This window comes from Ambystoma mexicanum, chromosome 6p, assembly GCF_040938575.1.
Source record: "Ambystoma mexicanum isolate Mex_15411 chromosome 6p, UKY_AmexF1_1, whole genome shotgun sequence".
NCBI classification, from domain to species: domain Eukaryota; kingdom Metazoa; phylum Chordata; class Amphibia; order Caudata; family Ambystomatidae; genus Ambystoma; species Ambystoma mexicanum.
The window spans coordinates 671,398,284-671,422,614 of NC_090935.1; the positions used below are offsets into that span (position 1 = coordinate 671,398,284).

Genomic DNA, 24,331 nt, shown 5'->3' on the forward strand with positions numbered 1-24,331 from the left:
GGGAAGAGAGTTTCAGTGGTGGGCACAGGAAGAAAGACGGAAAGGAAGTGAGAAGGGTCGGAAGGAGGGCGTGAAACAGCAAGGTAGTTAGTGGAGTATAGGGTGCGAGGGGAGAGTAGCAAGTTAATGATGAAGACCCATAAGAAGAGTGTAGGTTATGGATGGATTTGAAAACAATAAGAAGAAATGTGAACTTTTTCCAGTTGTGCATGGATAAGGAGCGCAGCTGCTGCAGATTGTTCTGGTACAACTCACCTGCCATGGACATTTCACCCCATTTTTGGGTAATATGTATTATGGATGGAAAGGTTCTGATTCTCCCCTTCCTTGTACCTCTTAATTCCCCCAGGGATGTAGGCACAGAGGAACAGAGTGAACAGAAAAGTAGATGACTTCCGTTTTAATGGAGTTTAGCGATCCACTACTTGCTTGCTGACGGTCATACATTATGTTGGTGAGAACATTGAAGTCAGAAGGAAAAGAGATGATTTCTGTGTTGTCTGGGACAGGTTGACATGAAAAGCGATGAGGTCCCCTAATGAGAAGGTATAAAGAGTGAGGGGGAGGGGGTTAAGAACAGAGTCTTGGTGCACGCCCACAGGGAGGAGGCTGAGTTTAATGGTCAGTACATTCCATGAAAATTTGAAGTGGTGATCAGAAAGGTAAGAGTGGGACCATTCCAGTGTTTTGTGGTGGAGTCCACATTGGGAAAGTGCAGAGAGGAGATCAGAGTTATAAACTGTGTCAAATGTTGAAAATTCATGAGCGTGTATCAGTGGAGTGGAGGGTTCAGAACCCTCATCGAAGTGGATCAAGAATGATGTCAGAGGTGGTTTGCCAGGCTTTCTAAGCAGCGAAGGACAGTAGAGAGTTTGTAGTTTGAAGGAAAGATACCAGTGAAGAGAGACAGATTAAAGGGGGTAGTGAGCTGAGATAAGGCGCTGGGGCAATGTGTTTGACAATCTGAGGAGCAAAGCGGCCATCACCACCAGAGGAGGGGTTTCCCAGTTTTAGAACAACCTCTTCTACATTTTTAGGATGAAATGCCTTGATCGAGCAGGAGAATGGAGGGAAGGCAAGAGGGGTGTAGGAAGAGGGGAAGAGAGAAGACTGGAGACAAAAGAGAGGTATTTATCTTTTTTATTTTGTCATAGAAGTATAGGGCAATGTTGTCAACAGATAGTAAGAAGAGAATGGTTTAGGATTTAGGAGAGCGATTAGTGAATTAAATATCAATTGCAGACATCGTGGGTGGTTTGATTGAGGTGAGATTGGGGAGAGCTTGAGCAGAGTCAAGAGAAGTGGTGAAGTCCTAGTGTGCAGAGAGCTATCTTTGGCCATCGACAGGAGAGTGCAGTGCCATTTATGGAGACATTTGTGCATGTGACATTTCTGAGCATTGATTTGACGTGAGAGCCATGGATGCGTAAAGAGTTGAGTGAATGTTTTATGAGGGTAGTGAGATAAGAAGGGAGCAGACAGTGTTGAATGAAGGTTCAGAAAAGCAGCATCAGTGGAGGCAATAGGAGTTCGTGGCAAGAGAGAAGGTGATGTCTGAGAGGTAGCAGTGTAGAACATGAGGGGTATATTTGCAACGGCGGATGGGGAGGGACAGTGATTAGGGCAGTAAAGATGGAATGATCGGAGGGAGAAAGGATGGTAGAGAAGTTGGAGAAGGGTACAACAGAGGAGATGAAGATGAAGTCAACTGAATTTTCTAGCAGTGCGAGTACGACAATTGTGAAGGGGTCAGTCACTTCTCCATGCAACGAGGTGATGTTAGATCTCTTTCTTCGGCTGGGGCCTCTCTCTGGAACAGCCTCCCTGCCTCTCTGAAACTTGAGTAGAACCATCCCCGGGTCCGGAAGCACTTCAAGACCTTCCTCTTTGCTTCTGCCTTCTCTCTTCCTCTCTACTGCTGATTTCCTGTCTGATACTGTATTGGTCACCCTATGATTTCGGGCCCAGGTCCCTGCCCGCCCAGTTGCACACCCACACTGCCTCCCGGCAACCCTTGCACTTGGGTCTGTATCTGTAACCCTACAGTCCCCCTACCTGCACTTTTGCACATCTGCTGTCTGCACTTACCCTTGCACCTGCTGGCCGCACTTCTTGTTATTGTTTTGATCCCATGTACAGCACTGCCCCCTCCACTTTCCCCTAGCACTTTTCGCCTCCCCCTTCCCTTGCACTTGTGCAATCTCAATGTCACTTGGCCTAGTAAGATCGTTGTCTCTGTCCTCCCACTGTTCCCCCTTCCTTGCCTCGTCACGCCTTGAAACACTTGTGTATAGGCGCATTACAAATGCCATATCATATCATATCAAGATAGAGAATAGTCAGAGGAGAGATTTCAATTCAGTTTTCTGGGTAAGGGAGGGTTTACGTAGATTGAAACCAACCATTAAAATAATGTGACGTTTAGTGGGGAGTGCATCAAGAAGCTAGGAAGGTGTGTAGAAGAAGGAGTTGATGGACAAAGGTGGGAATGTGATGGATGTGGAGACATATGCAAAGAGGAGGGAGAAGGAGAAAGGTGGAAAACAACACCATCACTGCAGCCAGAATGACAAGTAGAGGGAGCGAATGAGAAGGATAGCTCATGTAGGGAAGGGATGGAGGCAGAGTCAGCTGGATAGATCAACGTTTCTGTCAGTGCAATGCGTTCAAGCTTGGTTGAATGGGAGAGGAAGCAGTCAGACGAAAAAGAGGACTTGTTACAGATTGATTGAGCATCCCGTAGCCCAATATAGAGATGGCGAGTACAGTTGGAGTAGCGGGAGGTGGCGTCAGATGAGGAGATTCAGGTAGGCTAGATAAGGTTGGGTTTTTTGTATTGTGGCGAGGATCAGATTCAGTCAGTGGCTGAGTGAAGGTGGTGAGAGGGTTACAGGGATGAGATTTAATGGGTATGGGTGTAGCAAAAGGGGGTTAGTGGAGCGAGAGGGAAAAGAGAGAGAAAGAGTAAGGTATAAGAGTAGGATAGTGAAGGCGAACATGGTAACGAGTGGGAAATGGAGAAGATGGAGATAGGAGAGGAGGAAGTAGTTAATGGATAAGGTGGGGAAAAGTATTAGTGGGTGGCTTTGAAATTGCAGAGAGGTACCCATGCCACAGCTCAACTGCTTCTCACAGCTGTAGTGATCTTCTTTGCTGCCGTGGGCAGATGAATGAATACAGGAGTCACAGTTGCTGCCTTTAGGTTCCAACAAATAGCATCCGCACCTAATGTGGACACATGCATTTTATTTTCTTCGTATAGAAAGTGTCTGCTCAATGCTGCTTCCCATACCCTAACTCATTGTATCACTTCCATTCGACCAAAAGTCTAAGCTCTACCTCGGGGTAAGGCCCTTATATTTTTACAATTTTCGACCCTGGTAAGGTGACTTTTCCCAAGCCAGAACTCATCAAAAGCCCCTGCGGGGTTGATATTCTGAATGTGTCTCTGCAAAGTACTTAACTTTGAAGTTTTAGGGTGCTAAAGAGGTACCTTTTTCCCAAAGTGATGGTAGTGTTGGCAACCCTTTTTTGGGCATGACTCTAGTGATGGTCACTGCTTTGTCCTGGGGGTGTTCCAATCTCGAAACCCTGTGTAAACCAAGTATTGAGGTCCAAAACCCTACACCCTGATTGACTGGAGTGTTGGTCATAGCTTTTGCCTTGCCGCTCAGCCAACACCAGATATGGCTGAGTGGCAAAGTAGTGAAGTAGTGTTTGGATTTCTAGTTAGAAGCTACATCAAAGTGAGACTCCAAGAAAACGGCAAGCAAAGTTTAAATGTTGCAGAAATGCAGAAGACGAATCCATGCAAAGAACAATGACGCCGCATCTTGGACCCGCTTCCTCCTGATAGAAAAGCCCTGCCGCAGTCAACCCTTGCTTCCCGAGAGCAAAGCTGCTGTCCTTGTGCTGATATGTAATGAATAGGCTGCGCCTGTGTTTACTAACGAAATGACTGGCATGAACTAAAGTGGGTCCTCGTGGATATGGTACCTTCCAAAAGGTTTATTTGTTTTGATCTCTGCGTTAGCGACAAAGAGGTGAGCACTCCTAAACGAGGGATGCTGCTAACTGGTAGTACACATCCAGGGTACAGTTGTTGAGTGCATTGCATGGTGCTCTCAACCCCCCTGAAATGCCGTCAAGGATGTATAGCGTGGTCACAGCAAGATAAGCGTGCTAACTCCATGGAGAACTCCAATCTGTTGGTTAATGTGTGAAACACACTGCAAGACTTTCCACAAAGGCCCACTTCGTGGCCCTGGGGGAAGTCTCTTTCCTCATCTCCCAGCAGGGCAACAACAGCTGATGCAGCTCCCTACAGCTCCTCTCCTTATGCCTCACCTCCGCACTCATGCAGAGCTTTAATTCTTGAGGTAAACTCAACAGGGCGCTATTAATTCACCGGGCACGTAATAATGTATTACTTGGATCAAAATGTAGACTTAAAGAAAATAATTTCACTGTGTGCGTGAGATGCTTGCTAAATTGTAAAAAAGAATCCTGAATGAAGTGAACATCACAACGTTAGTCATGAATGACTCTGTGTGACTTGTAATCTACAAACATGGTTGTTTGCCACTTGAATCATGTTTTGGCCTGCTGTGAGGTCACTCGCCAAGATGGTCGCCCTGTCTGGGCACTGAATCCATGCATCTGATGTGAGCCTGGGTCTCTGGGATTGGCTGCCTCACCACCTCAACAGCCAATCAGGGCCACCGGGAGGCGGGAGCCAGCCCATTCAACAAAGGCCCACATCTAAGGCACTGTCGCCACAGATTCACATCTCTAACTATGATCCGTCCCCTGGACTAATTACTTGACTGCTTCACTGCTAGTGGTTCAAAGGCCACACACGATCCCTGCAGTCATGAAAGTGAGTTTGGCTGACCTCCAAAACTTACTCAACTGAGACCTCTTCAGTCCTTTTCACCTCCTCCATCCTCACCTTAACTAACTTAATTCCTTTCATTGCATTTGTTACTCTCATTTGTGTTAAGCATTACTTGGGAACCATCCGCATTCCATTGTTTGCTGACGCCATTTGAAATCGAATTTGGAGTGTGCTTATAAACTCGAATGTGGCCGCTTTTAGCATTACCTGTGCACCATCTGCATTGCATTGTTTGCTGCCTCCATTTTAAAATCGAATTTGGGTGTTTTAGCATCATTTGGGCACCATCTGCTTTGCATTGTTTACTGCCTCCGTTTTTAAAATCGATTTTGGGTGTCCATAATTTTTACACCTCTCTGTGCCACTTATCAAATGTAATTCTATTCCTTCTGGGTTTCATTTATTCTCTCTGACTCAATCTACTAGGCCTCCTAGTGAGTTTAGCAATAACTGCGCGGTGCTGCCACTCCTCCTTCACCCCTTGGCTAAAAACTCTGTCCTCCTATGGCTCTCTCCATCTCTCCTATATTCTCTAACTGCTACACTATCATCTATCCCCCATCTCTAAAAGTCTGGCAGGAAAAAGCACAAAAAGGACATCCTGAGTGCTAACCCTGGACTTCCCATTGCAGACACCTATGTCAGTGCGTCCACTAGAGATGTTTTCACTGATATCCTTTTCTCTGTCCCCTCTCCTGATCTTTTGACCCCCCAATTTATCGCCACTCTTTCTCTCCTTCCAAACACTCCTCTATTAACGGTGGCACCAAGTGGGAAGTCCTCTTGGCCGGTTTCGCATCCTCGCAGTGCTTCGTTAATATCTATCACACTGGCATTATTCTAGTTCAGGGTCCACAATCCAACCTCCTTCTCTTTGACTGCATCCTGCCTTCTCTCATTAACATCCTTCTTTCACCTGCATCTCCACCTTATACTCTCTCTCTCCCTCCTCTGAATGGTGCACCACGTCCCTGTACCCCACCACAGAAAACCTTCAAAGTGCTGACCACCTCCCCCAGGCGACTCTTAACACTCGCTCAGCCAACAAACACTCCTCTGACATCTGTTTCCTTGTAGACATTGACCTCAACATTCTCGCTCCTACCGACACTTGGATCAATGCCAGCTCAGTCACTTCCTTTGACTCCCTCCTACCTAACGGCTTCAAGATCATCTCCAAGCCGCGACCTCACTGCACTGGTGGGTGGTTGCCTTAATCTTCTCTGAGTGGGTTCCTGCTTCTATCTTACCTAACCAGCCCTATTTCTCTTTTGAAAGCCTGGTTTGCAAGTTGGTCACCTCTCCCACCTCCACCCTGACCATTGCTACCATCTGAATGGGCGGACTTCTGCCCTTCTTTACTTTCATCCACCTCTAACCTTCTCTTCCTTGGTGATTTCAACATTCAGCTGGACTCCCCTGGCTCTGTATCCACTCTATCCACTGCCCCCTGCTCCTCACTTTCCCTCTCCATTCTCCCTTCTGGGCCAACCCACACAACTGGACACACTCTGGATGCCCTCATACACTCTGACCTCTCTCTTTCCCTCCCATTAGTCACCCTTCTCTCCTGGTCAGACCACTCACTCCTCTGCTCTTAACTGGGTCCCATTGGTCCCCTGTCTACCCCCCCAAAGGTCCCACCAACCTTATTCACTAACATCCACCCGATGAAACGAGTGACTGCGGCTAACTTCACCTTCCACCTTCACCCCCCGCACTCCCCACACCTCTGACTCTACCTCTGATTCTGCCCTCAGCAATGTCCATCTTTGCATCACCAACACTCTTGACATTCTTGACTCAGTCATGAGGATCCGTCTGAAACCTGCCTCAAAGCGTAACACTTGGTACAACACCGAACTTGCAGCCATGAAACGAAAGTGCAGGGCAGCAGAACGGAAGTGACTAACTAACTTCAAGCTTATCCTCTGACAAACTGGCCTGCCGCCTGCTCCAAAGGCAATACAGACTCGCCATCCGTGCAAAGAAAAGAGCCCACATTCAGGCACGGGTCTCCGGCGCATCCAATAACTCAGCTGAACCTTTCAAAATCTGCAGGGAGCAAGCCAACCCCCCACAGTCTCCTCCTCCCCTTCTCCTTCCCAGGCCCCCTGCAATGTACTGGCCTATCACTTTGCCACCAAAATTCAGGATATTGTGACCACCCTTTCTACACTCCCTCACAACCCATAAAACCCCACCACCACACTCCACCTTCTCCCTCCTCCTTCCCCCTTCCTCCTTCTGCACCTTCTCTCTTCTCTCCTGTCACACCTGAAGAAGTTACCAGAGTTGTGCGCTCTGTGAAGGTCTCTTCTAAACAGGTCTCCCCTTGCTCATCCAGGACCATCAAAAATAACATTGGCTCTTTTGCCCCTGCTTTCGCTGATTTATGCAATCACTCTTTTGTCACTGGATCTTTCCCTCCCCAACTAAGCACTCCCTTGTGTGCCCACTCCTGAAAAAAAACATCCTCTGACCCTACCAGACCTGCCAGCAACCCCTCTCTCTCCATCACCCCCTTCCTGGGGAAGCTGCTTGAAAAGCTGGCCTTGTTCCAACTCAACTCTCACACTGAACTTGTTGGTGGCCTCCACGACCATCAATCTGGATTCCGAGCATCCAGAGGCATGGAAACGGCTCTTCTGAACACCTGTGAAGAACTGCTTGCATCTCTGGAGTCCTAATCCATCTCAGTCTCTCCTCTGCATTTGACACAGTTAACCGTTCCATCCTCATGCAAAGGCTCCACGATACACTTGGTATCTCGGAATGGGTACTGGATTGGCTCACCTCTTTCCTCACTAACCGCTCTTCCCAAGTCATCCTGAGCCCTTTCTCCTCTCCTACTTCCATCTCCACCTGTGGTGTCCCCCAGGGTGCTATACTCTCCCCCTGGATCTTTAACATCTACCTTGCTCTCCTTGAACACCTCATCTCCTCTTTCTCCTCCAACTTCCAGTGTTATGCAGCCGACACACAGCTCTTCTTCAGATTCTCTGCTGACCCTCTTGCACCCTCCATCATCCCTGACTGTCTATCTGCCATCCAGTCCTGGTGCACCTCCAATGATCTCTGCCTCAACGCCTGTAAAACTGAGATCCTCCCCATTGGGACCCCTTCTCCCTCCTTCTTCCCCTCACTCTGGCCTTCCTCCTTAGGCTTTCCCCCTGCACCTTCAACTGAAGCCAGAAACCTTGGAGTCATCTTCGACTCCTCTCTCTCCTTTCTCCCTCATGCTCAGGACATTGCCAAGAAGTTCAACTATCAGCTCTTCCTTCTCAAAGGAATTTTACCTTGTCTCACTTTCCCTCAGAGCCTCAATGTGACTGAAGCCCTGGTTCTCTCTAGACTTGACTACTGTAACAGCCTACTCCTGAATCTTCCTTCTTCCACTCTTCTACCCCTCCAGCTTATCCAGAATAGGGCAGCAAGACTTATCCTTGGCTTTGAGCCTAGGGACCGCATCTCTCCTGCACTAAAATACCTCTGCATCATCCACAAGGCTGTCTGGGCCCAGGGACCACACTATCTTCAACTCTATCTCACTAAATACTCTTCTCTAGACCACTATGCTCCTCTGGCACCAACTCTTTGTTTGTGAAGCATTTTGATAAACATAGGGCAGGGGAGTCACTCACTTTCCTGTGCAGGCTCCCTCCATTGGAATAGCCTCCCCCTCCCCTTTGAGCAGGATCTTCTCAAATTCCGGAAGCTTCTTAAGACTTTCCTCTTTTCCTCCTCCTCCTTCCATCCTTCTCCTCTCTGCTAATCCCACAGTTGCTGAATCAGGATCCGTGGCCCATATGCATCCTCAGCGCCTTGAATGGTGTCCAGTCATTAATTTGAAAACAAAAGGATCGAATGCAATATATTCGAGTCAAAAGGACCGAAAAAAAAATGACTGAATGCCTTTTATTTAATGTATTTTTTTGTGGTTTTAGTATAGGTAAAAAGAATGGTGCATTCCATTTTTCCCCCGGTCCTTTTGTTTCGAAAGTATTGTATTTCGAAACTTTGTATTCGAATCTTTAACCCTAAACCCCTTGAACTCCTACACCAATTCTTCACAGCGCTTGTCTATCCACAACACTTTGCATCTGCACACCCTACGCTCTGGATGCTTGCACTTACACCTCCCGTGGCCCAGGCCGTGTAGCACTCACCATTCCTAGCACTTCATTTTAGGCTCACCAATGAGCTTGGACTCCCCAGCACTTACCCCCTCTTCCCTCTCCTTTCTGCACTTACACGTTCTGAATACTCATAAGGCATAGTAGGTTGTGTTGCAATGTATTTCCCACCCTCGCTCCCTCCCTGCCCTGTGGGCGCTTTGAAACAGTATTTTCTTATTGTACAAGCGCCTAACAAGTAAACAATAAATAAAAAATAAATAAATCCATCTTTTATCATCTCTGTATTCTTCTCTTCCCCTTTTCCTGAAACACGTAGAGAAAGAGCACATTTTTATAACGTCTCTGTGTGGCCCTCTGGTGGTATGGTCTTACCTCATATTCCTGTCCGCCCACCTTTCTACCTATGGGTTGCATTGGCTGCTGGACCACAGCTCCCTTGAGGTGTGCAAGGGAGAACATGCAAGTGAGCCAATTGGTTTAGTTTAGTAAGTGATGTAATTCCCTGGACGCACGTTTATGAAAAATCCCCCTAACAGCTATCATCTGGCAGAATCATTGTAGTGCAAAATACCTGTGGCCATTGGATTATTGGGTTATCAAAAGAAATGTACTGATAATTGTTTGATGCATGCATTTTCTCCAGCACCACATGTGGTTGATACAACGTCCTTTCATCGCGGCATGTTTTTTCGCTGTTTTTTTTTACCGCAAATGTTTTATTGAAAAAAAAACATCACATTTTTTGGGGAGGTTAAAAAATTATGAGACAAGAGACCGATCTCACTGCTTTATCCATGTTTAATAGGCTTGAACTGAGGATAGCTTGGAGCGCCTGAAAAAACCTAGACATGTGCAGGTGTTCTCATTCACAACTTGAAAGTTTGGATATCCCCAGGTTTTCTCCAGTGCAAATACGTGTGTACACCATAAAAGGTGTCTGGTGTAACCCTGAGATCCTTTAACCGCAGAACCTAATATGGTAACGCAAGCTATATTCACACGTGTTTCTGTATTTAAATACTTACCCAACGGGTACTGATGAGGGAGCTCGTTATCTTGCCAGACTATATTGTACCCGGGCATATGATGATTTCTGAGCCCCACTCCGGCTTTTGCCTGGTATGTTTGAGGACCACCAATCACAATGATCTGGAATCATCTCTTTTACCTTGCACGCATCTTTGCCTTCACTGTTTATGAGGAATCCTGCACATGGAAATTCACTTCTGGTGAACTCTGCAGATGGAGGCACCGACGCCAGGGTGACTGACTTCATTGCTACTATGTAGGGATCCCTAAAAGAGAAAAACAAAATATTCACTATCCCAGAACCCCCCAAAAAACAGGATAGTATGCTATTGATTACATGAAACTTGAATGTAGATGTACGGTTCTATAGAGCATCAACGCAACAATAAATGCAAATGTATTCTCTTCACATCCTAATATTCCCATTAAGAATGATGCAAGGAATGCAAAATAATCCAACAGGCTTTCTACTGTTGGATAACTTGAAAGCTTAAAAATGCTGACATAAAACAGATTAACAACTGACAGCGCTCCATCATTCATTGCCTGTGCAATTATCGTTCATTAATGTAAAGCACCTCCAGTATTGCACTAGCTGTAGAGTTTATGGAAGTGGTAGGTGCAGCTGCAACCATCTTTCGATAACATGCACTTGCTATTTTAAATCCACCTGTGATCTTTAGACATCGCCGGCATCAAGCTAGTAGTCACGCACAGACATGTAGATATGCTTTTCTACTTGGTTACACTCCATACATCATTGCATTTAGCCCTGTTTGAAGTTTGAGTCACCAGCTGATCTCCTTTAAAATATGCTCAAGGGGGCTTGAGCAACATTGTGATGGAGTGAGACGGGAGGACCTGCAGCCGAAAAATGTGATCCGGTGTTGAGTCAGTGGAGCAGAAGATCCCCAGATGTGATCAGAGGGGATCCAATTAGGTGGCAGCCAGTGGGACTTACAAAATCCTAAAATGGCAACTGGACCAGTAGCATGATCCAGCTGATGAAACTGGAGTTCAGGGTGTGTGGTGCTGGAGGCCGCCCCTGACAGAGTATACTCGTGGTGTAATACCTAGGCACCCGCAAGGCTTGAGATAGGTGTGGGGGTCGACTGGGGAAATGCTGGTGTGAGCGGTGCTCAAGGGGCCGGGGCTGCGTAGCCTGTCTGTCCACGACCTCAGAAAGCATGGCACTGGGAGGGCACGCATGACGGAGCTTGATCTGCTTCTGATGATGAGCAGCCTAGCTCGCCCTTACCCAGATCAAAAGTCAGAAGAAGGAGATAGCAGGTTTGGCAAGTCGAGTCACACAGGGTTGTCATGGATTATCTCACCTGACATTGACGTAGAGAACAAAGCAGCCGGGGAGTCAGAGTAGTGCGCCTCTGCTGCTAGGTACAAAAAATCTCTGTGGTGGTTCGGGCACAGTTGGCACTCCAGGGAAAGAGACTGGGGTCATTGAGGTCTGCAGCTGCCTCCAATGGCCCAATCTTTTTAGACACCCAATGCTCTGAGCATATGACATCTGACAAGCACGAGAGGGCAGGTAACCAGAACATCAGGCAGCTTCCTGTGTGAGGCCTGGGCTCTTACGTGCAGGGGAGGCAGGCAGGTCACGATCCGGGGCAAACACCTGTTCCATTTCCCATTCGCAAAGTTGAATAGAGAAAGAAAGTGTGTCTGCGCTCACAAAGGAGTAATGGGTCTTGAGAACAAACGTAAGGAGCTTTTGAGGTCTGAAATGGCCACCCTGAAGGGAGAAGTAACCGAAGCAATACAGAAGAACACCAAGGAAATCGAGACCTAGGGAACAAGAGTCACAGGTTGCGAACCATTGTGAACTGACCTCTACGAGCTGAGAAAGACAATGACGTCTTTGCAAGATAAAAGGAAGGCTATAAGGGAAAACTTTAGGATCAAATCATTAATCTAAAAAAGGGTTTCTAGGGCCAATATATGAGGGTCTGTCTTGTCACTGCTGTTTTACGACGGCAGAGTCTGGCAAGTGCCTTTCCCATGCCTACAGAAAAGCCCACACCGCTGGCATTGCAAATACCTGTTTACAGTGGACGAGGGCTGAAGCATTTGAATGCAAATGCACATTCTCCTGGAGGGCATGAGGAATGCAGGAAAACTAACTCTTCGCCCAGCGCAAGACCTGCTCCAAAGCTGCACAACAATGATGGCTGTCTCCCGACTCGTGCGCAGCTCGGAGGGCGTGTGGAACTAAAGAATGCTCAAATCGTCATCTTTTTGGTCTGGGGAGAGAGAGCTTGCCCTCTGCCAACCTGTTGCAGGTGCATATTTAGGGAGAGTCCAGCAGCCTGGTCAAGCATGATGTGTACAGCCTGCAAAATACCTGACTCACACACCAGGAGTTCTTTTTTAAGAGCCAGAGTAGCTAATTAAACAATAGGAATGTGTAATGTCCTGTTTTTATGCCTATTGTTTACTTTTAGGGACAGGCATCCCACTGAGTATCTTATAGGTGGGGTAACCGCCAAATAATCAGTCAGTGTTTTGATTGATAAGGAAGGTAGCACGCATCAACCCGGGCTCCTGAGTATCATTGAGTCTGAGTACTTTCTTTTGCTTTATTGTTATAGATGCATTCACACATGCGGTTATAACATTGGCGACGAGGTCATACCCTGCCATGCATCGCTCGTGCCGGAGTTACCACATCTAGCGCACCTTAGCACCGACGTCATCATCAGGAACCTGCTCCAAGACTGGGCCACTGCTGGTGCGTGCAGCGTCACCGCCGCGAGTGCTCCTCCCGCTCTAACTCCGAGCCCAGTGTTGGGCCCCCACGTGGACACTGGGGTCGGCGCGAATGCCTGCCCAGCTGGAAAGACTTTATTTATGCATGGAAGTGCGAATGCGTAGCTACAAGCAGGCCGTGGCCATGCTATAAAACCTGATCCCACTGTTTCATCTGGCACGCACAGTGTGCCTGCCCAACGCTCTTTTGCATCCAACTGCATCGCCACGGGGGAATATCTCAGCAGCATCAAAGCAAAGCAGGGGCACGTGACCTGGAACGCCCCGCTATCCCGGCCTATATAAACTTTGCTGCCAGCAAGCAAATATTGACTTGTGGACTGCAAAAGGAAGGACAAAGGAAACATTAAGGTGAGTGTGCCCCAAACTCCTGGCTTATACACCTGCCGTCATGTCAGACAATGAAGGAGTCAGCAGCTCGTCAAGCCCATCAACAAGCTCATTCTCTCGAAACCCAGCACCCAGGGATGATGGGGGAGATGAATCACTGCAGCTTCAGGCTGTACAGCCGTTTGACATTTCAGACACTAGTAGTCTGGCACCAATGTGAAGCAGGTGGCTCAAGGAACTCAACATTTACATTGATGCAACATGCATCAGGGCAGAACGATGCCTCAGAGGCATTCTAATGCACTCGCTAGGCCCAGTTGTGAGAGATATTGTATTTGAAATGTCAGAAAATTCGATTGACACGTTCCAAGGCATCATTGACTCCCTGAATGATTATTTCCCTCCTCTTAAGAATGTAGATTACGAACGACACATCTTCCACACATCTATGCAAGATAAAGGGGAATACATGGACAATTTTGTCATGCGATTACGTAAAAGGGTGAAATACTGCAACTTTGACTGCTGTTCGACGGATGAGGCCCTAAAGTTACAAGCAATTGCAGGATGCTAGTCTGCTAAATTTAGGAAAAAATGATTACAGAAGAGCAGGACGCTGGAAGAAATCTTGCAACTCGCCAGAGCAGACACAGCACTATCCTTACAGACTGAATCATTGAGTAAGATTAAAATCACGCAGACAGCCTCAACAGCATCCCTGTGCCCTGTGCAGTCAGCTGAACGCAGTCAAGAACAAAATAAATGTTATCGTTGCCGCTTCAATTTCCCGCACGTCTGCCCATGCCGAGCCATAGGGCACAACTGTGATAAATGTGGAGGCTAAAACGACTTCTATTCAGTGGGCAAAAACATCAAATATTTCCAGAAGGCAAAAAACCACGAGAAAACTAGAAGGCGGGAAAGTCACCGTCCTCGGGGGGAAAGCCCTCGCACTAGAACGTGGCGGTCTCCAACCCCCAGTCGTCACAGATCGCATAGCAGGAACAGAGAATCATCACACAGGGACAGGCGACATGATGAAAAAAGAGAAGATGCTAGGCATTCACGGTCCAAGGAGGAATCACAAAGGAGACCGGTCCGGCAGAAAATAAGATACTTAGAGGCCTCGCCGAGGCACCACAATGAGTCAGATTCACCGTCATCAAGCAGCAATCAGAAAAGGGGCTACGTGTATGCCATAGGCAGCGCCACAGCAACCCAATACAGCCCGATGCTCCTGCTGCAAATCGATGGACATAGTCGAGAATTCCTAATAGATACTGGATCTAAAGTCAATGTAATCAATGAAGACACCTACAGGTCCCTTGATGACAGGAAATCATTAAAGCCAGCAGATATCGCCATTTATCCATATGGCACAAACACACCGTTGGAGTGCAAAGACATGTTCAAGGCCACGTGTACGTATAAAGACAAGAGTATGAAGATTACAATATATGTGATCAAAGGAGAGGTTCCAGGAAGAAGCATTCTCAGCTTTCGATCGGCCTTCCAGATGGGACTGGTGCACGTGATGTACCAAATCATGTCATTTTACACGACCAGCCCGAAAGATATGATGACAAAAATATTCCCATCTCTATTCAAAGGCTTGGGGAAGTTCAAAGGGAAGCAAATAAAGCTGCTTATCAACCCTCACATCATGCCGTTAGCACAGCATTATCGGGGAATACCCCTCAACCTTCAGAAACAAGTGGAAGCAGAAATACAGTTGTTATTAAATCAGGCCATCATAGAGCATGCAACAGGACCTATGACCTGAGTGTCACCCATAGTGGCACTACCTAAGAATGAAAATGACAAAAGCATTTGTATTTGTGTGGACATGAGAGCACCAAATGTTGCGATTGAAAGAGAGCGGTACCTGGCACCCTGAATGACTGACATGATGCACTTGATGCATGGCGCAAAAGTCTTCTCCAAGTTAGACTTAAATAAAGGCTACCATCAGCTTGAGTTACATCCAGACTCTCGCTACATAACTACTTTCTCCACACATTTAGGACTATTTATATATAAACGTCTCCGTTTTGGAGTATCTTCAGCTGCAGACATTTTTCAGAATGAGATACATCAGATCATCAAACATATTCTCCAATGTCTGAACTACAGTGATGACATTTTAATCTTTGGGGCAACTCAAGAGGCCCATGACGATACGCTGACAAGAGTGTGCATGGCTCTTGAGGAAGAAAACCTGACCCGAAATGCAGACAAATGTGAGCTAAGTAAATCAATGCTCAAATTCTTTGGGCACATCTTCTCACACAAGAGTTTGCAACCTGATCCATACAAAGTGAAAGCGTTAGTAAAAGCACCCACACCTACATCGGTATCTGCCATCACATCATTTCTAGGGATGGCAAGTTATTGCACCAGATATATTCAAGACTTTGCCTCTATCAGCACTCCCCTATGCCTCCTCACCGGCAAGGGACAAGAATTCATATGGTCTGCCAACTGCAAAGAAGCATTTAAAGAGGTCAAAAGACGCATCACCTGTGCCTCGTGCATGGCCTACTACGACCGAGAACTAGAAACTGAACTAACAGTGGATGCCAGCCCCGTGGGCCTCAGGGCAATGCTGGTGCAAATAAAACCAAGGGCCCGTCACCATCCTCTACAAGACGCATAGTGACCTACGCAAGCCGTAGCCTATCCTCAACTGAATGTGCATACTCTTAACCAGAGAAAGAGAGCCTTGCTGTAGTGTGGGCTTGTGAGAACTATCATTTGTTCCTGTATGGTCGGCCGTTCACCATCGTAACAGTCCACCAAGCCCTCACGACCATATATGGAAAACCTACAGCCAAAATGCCACATTGCATCGCATGATGGGGACTCGGTTTACAGGAATACTTTTTCACCACCATACATAGATCAGGAAAGGACAACAACCCAGCTGATTTCCTGTCCACACATCGCCTATCCGCCAAAGATGAAAGGCAGTCCGTCAAGGCTAACCAATATCTCAACTACATTGTGAGTAATGCACTGCCCAAATCACTCACCATACGGCAAATACTTGAGAGCATGAAGCAAGACCATCTCCTCACAACAAAAAAAGGCTGCGTGATCTCCGGAAAATTGCATTAAAGAAGAAACCATGAGACGCCCCAATCAGAAACAGAAAGATAAAAACTCTGGACCTTTTACTTGATAAGGCACACCCTCTCTGTTTCCCCAGAAGGACTATTGCTAAAGGAGAACAGAATTGTCATCCCTACAACTCTACAGGATCAAGTCATTGCCATGGCTCACACGGGATACCGTGGCATCCTATCTACAAAGAGGCAACTCCAAACCAAGGTATGGTTCACACAGATGGATGCCAAAGTTGAACAGAAGCTGGGAAAATGCATAGCGTGTAAAGAAGTTTCTCCTCGCACCTTCCCTGAACCACTCAAGATGACGGCGATGCCACAGCAGGTGTGGGACGAGGTCGCCGTTGACATGTTGGGACCACTCTCCAATGGAAAATACGTCCTAGTGATCATAGACGAGATGTCCAGGTTCCCGGAGATACACCTAATTCATTCCACAGGGACTCAGTCAGTCATCCCAGCTCTGGACAAAACTTTTGCAGATTATGGAATCCCCACCATGGTGAAGTCGGACAATGGACCCCCATTCAGCGGGCATGACTTTGCGATGTTCGCAGAGCATCTAGGGCTCCACACTGCAAAATCACACAACTCTGGCCTCAGGCAAATGGAACAGTAGAGTGATTTATGGCAAATCTGAATCATGCTCTGCAAATCTGCTCAATCACCAAGGGATCATTTATGCAGGCTGTCTGCACACTTCTTCGGGACTATCGGAAAACGCCACAGAGCTCCAATGGTGTGTCTCCTTCATCTTTAATGTTTGGTCGTGTTGTGAGATCCACTATCCCTTTCAACCCCCACAATGAAAAAGCTGTCAACAGTGAAGCCAAGGCGAGAGCACATGATCGGGAAAGCAAGAACAAAATGAAGGGATATGCCGACTGCAGAAGGAAAGCAAGGAACAGTGATTTTCATGTAGGAGAGTAAGTGTAAGCACGTCAAGCACAATGTTCCAAGGAGACACCAGCTTTCAACCCAGATCCCCTGACATTGATGCATGTCAATGGGTCCATGGTGACAGCAGCGAGTCCCACAGGCATCGTCACAAGAAAATCCTCATTCTTTCGATCAAATGAAGCTTAACTGACTCCTCAGAGAGAAGACTCAACTACATGCAAGGACTCCTCGGATAAATACGCTGAGTTCATGGATGGTGATGTGGACACAGATGACAGCGTAGGCGGTCACAACAACGTCAGCACCCCTCCTCTGCAAAGCCCGTCAAGAAGGGCGATTAGCAAACCCTCAAAATGGATTGAGGAAATGGTTTAATGGTACAAGTTGTAATTAAGCAAGGGGGAGATTACGCCCGTTGATATGCCTATTGTTTACTTGTAGGGACAGGCGATCACATGTCCCCTTTCACTGTTTGTTGTGGGCTGCAGCCCACTGCGTATCTTATAGGCAGGGTTACCGCCAAATAATCAGTCTGCGTTTTGATTGATAAAGAAGGTAGCACACTACGACCCGGGCTCCTGAGTATCATTGAATCTGAGTACTTTCTTATGCTTTATTGTCTATACACGCACCCGCACATGAGGATATAACGTCATTTTTTTGCTCTGACGAGAGAGAACTTGCCCTATGCCAGCCTGTTGAGGGTACATATTTAGGGACAGTCCAGCTGCCCGGTCAAGCCTGATGTATGCATCCTGCTAAAAGCCCGACTCCCACATCAGCACTTTCTTTTTTAAAGAGCCCTAGTAGCTAATTAAACGATAGGGGTGCTTCTGGGATTTTAGAAATATATGCTGTCAAATGGGTGTTTTGATTTCCTGCATATTGGTTAATTATGTGTATTCCTCTTTTGTGCTGCATTAGCGTTTACTGTACTTGTCGTGCAGAATTGGGTGAGGAGATCATTACTTCTTTTATTTCCCATTGCTACTGAACGGAATGTCTGCCATATTAGATATGTGTTCTAGAGCAAGTGCCCGCTCACGACTGTGTATCCCCCATATTAGAATGTATAAAAATACAGGCTGTGCTGAGATAGACGCTCGCCTTACAGTAAAAAGCCAGTCTCATTAAAAGCTGAGGTGCAGGTACAGCAGCACTCTGTTGCCACCTGTCCTTTGTTCTCAGGTGAGTCCTGATTTTACATATTTCCTCCCGTGTCTCGACTCGAATAAAGTGGTGATGATGTGAACCTTCATGAGTGACTGTGTATAAAACAAACCTGCAAATTCACGCACGAGTGAGCACCCCACATGTTGGGTGTCACCCAGCATGCAAGGCTACCAAGCTGAGGTCCTGGTGACTGCACCACAAGCACCAATCTTTCTGGGAGACAGCGTTTCTAAACCACCAATCAGCCCCACACCTCTAGTACACCAGAAGCGATTCGAACAGATTGGAATAACAAGGAAATTATAAACCTCCATGTCCAATTTTGGTAACGTGGATGGAACAGCAGGCTAATCTCCGAAAGGTTGTGGATCGTTGGTTAGTTGCAACACAGCTAAAATACAATTATAACCCAATGATAAAAGGGACTGTCCAGTCAAGGTTGTATCAAAAATATCTACTTTATTTATATCACAACAGACAGTTCTAGCAACACTACGAAATACAACCCACCCTGTAAAGGAATGCAGAGGACAGTTTCAAAGATGGAAAAGGGGTGCACTCTGGATATTGACAGGAAGGTAGTTGGTATGGTTAATAATCACTAGAGTTTAAGGTTACTTGGCTTCAGCACCAAGGGAGCAATTTGTCTTAAAATGTCTCTACGGGGCTTCTGGGAAGGGCCCGGAGGACAGAACCAAAATGCACCTTGTGCTGTAGGTGTTCTTGGTTCACAAGAGGTTTGAGTCAGCTTCAGGGCACTTTGCATCCTTCTGCGACAGAGTTCAAGATGGTAGTCAGCTGCGGGTATTAGGCGGCAAGATGGTTCGGCGAGCGAAGCTGGACGAACGGCTGCAGGTTGGCTCGGGGTCAGGAATCACCTCAGCACTGGTCGAGACGTCTTGGATGTCTGTAAGCGACTTCAGCTTGACAATGGTCAGCATTTCAGTTGGTTACAGCTGGAGGAACACAACTAGCTAAAAAATGTCCATTAGGGCGGATGTCACTAGATCCTCATCAAGGCACTTCACCCAGCTTCTTCAATGAACTTGTGTTGTCCTTTGAGGCGGACGCCCCAATGCTGAAGAGTGTGTTGCAGGAAAATATAAGGCAGACTGTACCTTCAACCAGGTTCCAAGGATGAGTTCTTCTTTCTGCTTATAGTGAATCCTTCAGATGATCTGCCAAAAGATTGGCTCAGGCCTCTTTTAAAAAACCAAGTGGGCCACAGTGATTGGTGTAGGGGAAGTGTACCTTAATGACCCAATCCTGGGGTCCCTATCAACAATCTCATGTATGCATGAGGTCAGAACCAGGGGGCTTTGTAACAGGAAAGGTAAAGTGGTGAAATTTGTGATACTAAGTCCCACCCATCTTCCTGCCTGTTGTTGATCAAAGAGTCTCTGTGGTTAATGGATCTCTCTGTGGTCCCAGATTAAAGCGGCAGGTCTCCCTTGAAGCTGCGGTGAGACCAGACTCTCTGGCTCCTGCAAACTACATTCTCGCACCTTATGAATGGGATCCCACTGCGGGGTGGCCTACTGCAAACACGCAGTCCCAGACATGACAGCTTACTGTCATAGACACTGAGTGCAGGAGCTGGCTTCAGTTTGATGCAGTTACATATGAAAGGTTGTTGGGGTTTCCTGTCTCCTTTCTATCTTCTGCAGCCAGGCCCCATATGGGCCTGCTTGAGGTACCATCAAATTGGTATGCTAATCGCTGCCACCAGCCGCAGGGCCCAACAAAAGAGCATGGCGGATCCATGGAGCCTTTGTTAGTTAATCAGACTGGCCCTGGCATGGGGAAGATTGGTCCTTCCCATTCCTGGAGAGGACATTGTGTATTCCTGGCTGTCACATTCCAACTAAATATGACAGGACGGACTGTGCCTGTAGGTGGTGTCCACCTAGGGTATATGGGTCTACGCGTTTGTCATGGTGTGCGCATAGGAAAATGTGTGTGGGTTAGCCCTACACATTTTCTTGAGGCTGGTCAATTCATTTAATTAAACATTTCAAAAAGGCCCATGCGAGCAAACACCCACCGTGTGGATGGTCAAATTCCTCACATGCCCCCACAGCCTCACCATGACAACTACCACCCTACTGAGGGTCTGGTTGGTCATCTAGGCTAAAGTACCGGCTGAGGCCATCTGCAATTCCATGCTGGGTGCCTGGCTTGTGCTGGATAACCAAATCTAATCTCTGTAGGGATATGGCCCAACACAAAAGTTTATGGTTCTGCCCTTGCATGGCCATTAACCATCAACGAGGCTGGTGGTCTGTTTGGATAGTAAAGTGTGACCGAAGGTTGTAGGGTTCCAGCTTCCTTGCTACCCACACAACCGCATGAGCCTCTTTTTCAACATGGTAACGTTCCTTTCTCTTTTTGCCAATCGCCTGCTAATGTAGGCAACAGGTTGCTCTACCTCTTGTGAGTTCAGCTGCACTAAAACTGCCCCAAGCCCAAAATCACAGGCGTCTGTCTGGATAATGAACTCCTGACCATAGTATGGCACTTTCAGAACTGGGGCCCTGCACAATTCGTCCTTTAAATCCTGAAGGGCGGTTTGACAGACGGGGGTCCCACCAACCTTCTATGGCATTTTCTGTGAAGTTACATCATTCAGGGGCATGCAATGGTCCCCTATTTAATTTTTTATTTTAATTGTTTGTTTATAACGCGCTTAATACCTGAATTCAGTCTCTAAGCGCGGATCTGGGATTCAAACCTCTGTTGCTCTGTGTGGTCTTGCTTCCAAGACCAGCATGTTGCCCCTGCGCGCTCCTCTGTTCACTGTCCCCATACCCCTTGATGAACGACCAGTAGTGCCCAATGGGACCTAGAAAGGCTCTCACCCGATCTGTGTGGTGGGGAAGTCCTAATCAACCACAGATTGTACCTTCGCTTCGAGAGGTTGTTTCTTACCTCCACCAACCTAGTGGCCAAGGTAAAGCACTGTGCCCTGCGCTATCTGGCACTTTGTGGCCTTGATAGTCAGACCTGCGTTCTACAGCGCCTGAAGCACTTGTTTCAGGGGGGATAAGTGATCTTCCCAAGGGGTGGATGAACACAGAAATGCTGTCTAAATAGGCGACACTGAAGTTTTCCAGTGCAAACAAAACCTGGTTAACCATCCACTGAAAAGTGGCAGTGGCATTCTTCAATTCAAAGGCCATCACAGTAAACTGATAATGTCCTTCTGGGGTTGAAAATGCTGATCTCGCTCTGTCTGTCAAGCCGACCTGCCAGTACTCTGTTGTGAGGTTAAAGGTATTCATGAACCTGGCAGTACCAAGTTTGTGATATTGGAAATATGTTTTTTGGGAAAAATAGATTTTCTGGGTGAAAGCAAAGGGGAGGTTCTTCCCTAGATTGTAAATGGCAGCATCACTATGACACATCATGACATTCTGTTCCTTTCTCAAATCAGGAGAGGGGAAATTCTTTGACCTATCAGATCCTTAGAGGGTTGGGCCTAGACAATCAGCCTCCCTACCCACTTTGGAAAATGGATAAATAGGGACTGTTGAGGACCCAGAAGACACACACAGACATTCACTCATCAACTGATCCACTGGCGAAGCACCCTGCAGGAAGATACAGACTCCAGAACATAGACCCAGACTCCAGACCCAGAATCCAGACTCTAGAACTTTGAAGCAGAGGCCTAACCCAAAAAAACTGAACCCTTTTCAGCAGGCCTTTAAACTTTAGCAACCTGATTTTAACCCCTAAACTTCCACGTGGCCTAAACCATTCAACAGTCTGGCTGAGCTGTTTTGCTGTTCTGGCGAAGAACCCGTGCTAGAACCAGAGATCCAAACCAGTCCTGCACAGCTGTAACCCAGAACCCGTCAGATCCAGTCCAAGAGGCCGTGCAGACCAGAGTGCCTTGCTGAGAGCAGAACCCAGCACCTGAGACCTGTCCGGGGGCGAGCGAATCCCAGCCAAACCCTTGACCAGATCTTTGATGGGCCCATCCCATTCCAAAGCCATAGTAGTGAGTATTTAGTATATAACTGTCCATAGTCATCTCTTAGTTTAAAGTAATCCTATTAAACCCATTTCAACCTATCCAGAACTGCATTATACAATCTTGTGTCCATCCTGAATTTTTCTCATTATATAGTCTGTGATAATTGTAGTGATAATCATCTGTGCGCTGATATTTTTCTGAAGAAAGTCAAGTGTCCTGGCGCACAAAAATCAGAGCGGAAGGCGCCCTGTTCTGGTGGTTGTCCCGTTGGGTATCTTGCACTTTCATAGCCCCTTAGTATAAGTCCATCTTGGTTCCTAATTGTCATAAAGTCGAGGCTATGCTCCCGGGGACGGTATAAAGGCCAAGTGATTGCAGGAACTGTGGGGGGAACCTCTTTTAGCAGATGTCACCTTTGCCCATTTTGTAGGTGCTCCTGGTGCAGTGGGAAGAAGCTTCCTGGTAACAAGGCCCAGGGAAGACTACATCTCCCAGCAGCCTCAAGTCCAAAGACTACAGCCCTAGCAGTCCGGGCCCCGTCCGAGGAGAAAGCAGGCACACAGAGCCTGAAATCTGCTTGGGAACACCTAGAACAACTCCCAAAACAACCCGCATGCGCGATACAGCAAATGTGCATGCGCGATCGAAGAATGCTTGTTCGCGCTCAACGCTGCTGCCGGGAGGACGCATCTCGCAAGCGCTCCAGCGAAGCCACTCGCGGGGCCGCACTCGCTGCCAGGATATAATCGTCAGGCCCCGCGATTGTTAAGATAAGTTAACAGTTTCTTCTGATACTTTCCTGAGGGAAACTAATACTCATAAAAGGCTCCGGTGTCCAGTTAGACTATCGAGGAAGCCTGCCAAGTTCAGGGGAGCTACAAACTAACTATTAACAATACTAAACTTCATGCCGGAGTACATCCGCCAGTTGCGGGTGGTAACGTAACGCTACACTCGCCGGTTGCGGGTGTTTGTTCAATGTTACTCGCCGATCGCGAGTACTTGTGAGCAACCCAAGAGTACACACGAGAGCAAATCTAACTGTCTCCTTTCTTGTCAGGAGAACGCTGCTACCTACAGCGACCTTGATTCCAGGGCCCACGGGCTGCGGAGCCGGTGGGCGGAACGAAACTGGAACGAAACTGAAACACATCAGAAACCCAGAGCTAAGTTCCTTTTGGTGATCTAAGTTGTGCTTTATCTAAATTGTATTAGAATTCTTGTTTCTGTTAAGGGTCTGTAATCCTAGAGTACCAAGGAAAACTCAGTGCCTACGCTAAACTGAGTGCTTAACCTTGTATTGATGCTGTGCATGATAGCACAAATTACAAAGCTACGTTCGATGTTGATATTGAGTGTGTTGAGTTCTACCAAGGGTAATGCATGAATGAGATATGAATGCATGAGCGGTCGAACGTGAGAACAAGCAGCAATACCAGGGCCAAATTGAACAGACTTCTAAAGGTCGGAGTCAAGGAGCATGCCTTTCCTAACAACCCCCAGCCTGTCCATAACTTCTTCCTAACCCTCAACCCGGTTTCCCTACCACCCCGAAACCCATCCAATCCGTGGACCCTAACCCTATTTCCCTGTGGGGGTTGCGGCGACCTGTGTTAATCCAATGCAGGCACCCAGACCGTCAGGGGGAGGAAGGAGTTCTTGCTGCTTCTCCGTTGGGACGAACCTCGCCTTGACAGAAGCGCAAACCCACGTATATTCAACGCCCAAGCAGCATGAACTCCGGAACCATGGAGGACATAGCCCGCATCCTACATGAGTTGAAGGAGGCATTAGAAGCCACTAGGCAGGATTACGCAACATTAGCCAATCGGGTACAGGAACTTACGGCGCAAGGTAGGCCCCTTCCAGATGGACCCCCACCTACCCCAGTGCAAGTTCAGTTAACCACAGAACCGCCTATGCCCTTAGCCACCCCGGAAATGTATTGGGGGACCCGCAAAAGTTTTCCATTTTT

General features: G+C 47.3%; 1 protein-coding gene across 2 annotated transcripts in view; it reads right to left on the reverse strand.

Annotated features, from left to right (window-relative positions):
* Nucleotides 1-24,331, reverse strand: part of ACOT12 (acyl-CoA thioesterase 12) — an 816,096-nt gene that overhangs the window by 21,586 nt on the left and 770,179 nt on the right. For both annotated transcript variants that reach the window (XM_069627558.1, XM_069627559.1), the window contains one exon: nt 10,205-10,331. In XM_069627558.1, the coding sequence (XP_069483659.1) occupies nt 10,205-10,331 (127 nt within the window). The remainder of the gene's footprint in view (nt 1-10,204; nt 10,332-24,331) is intronic.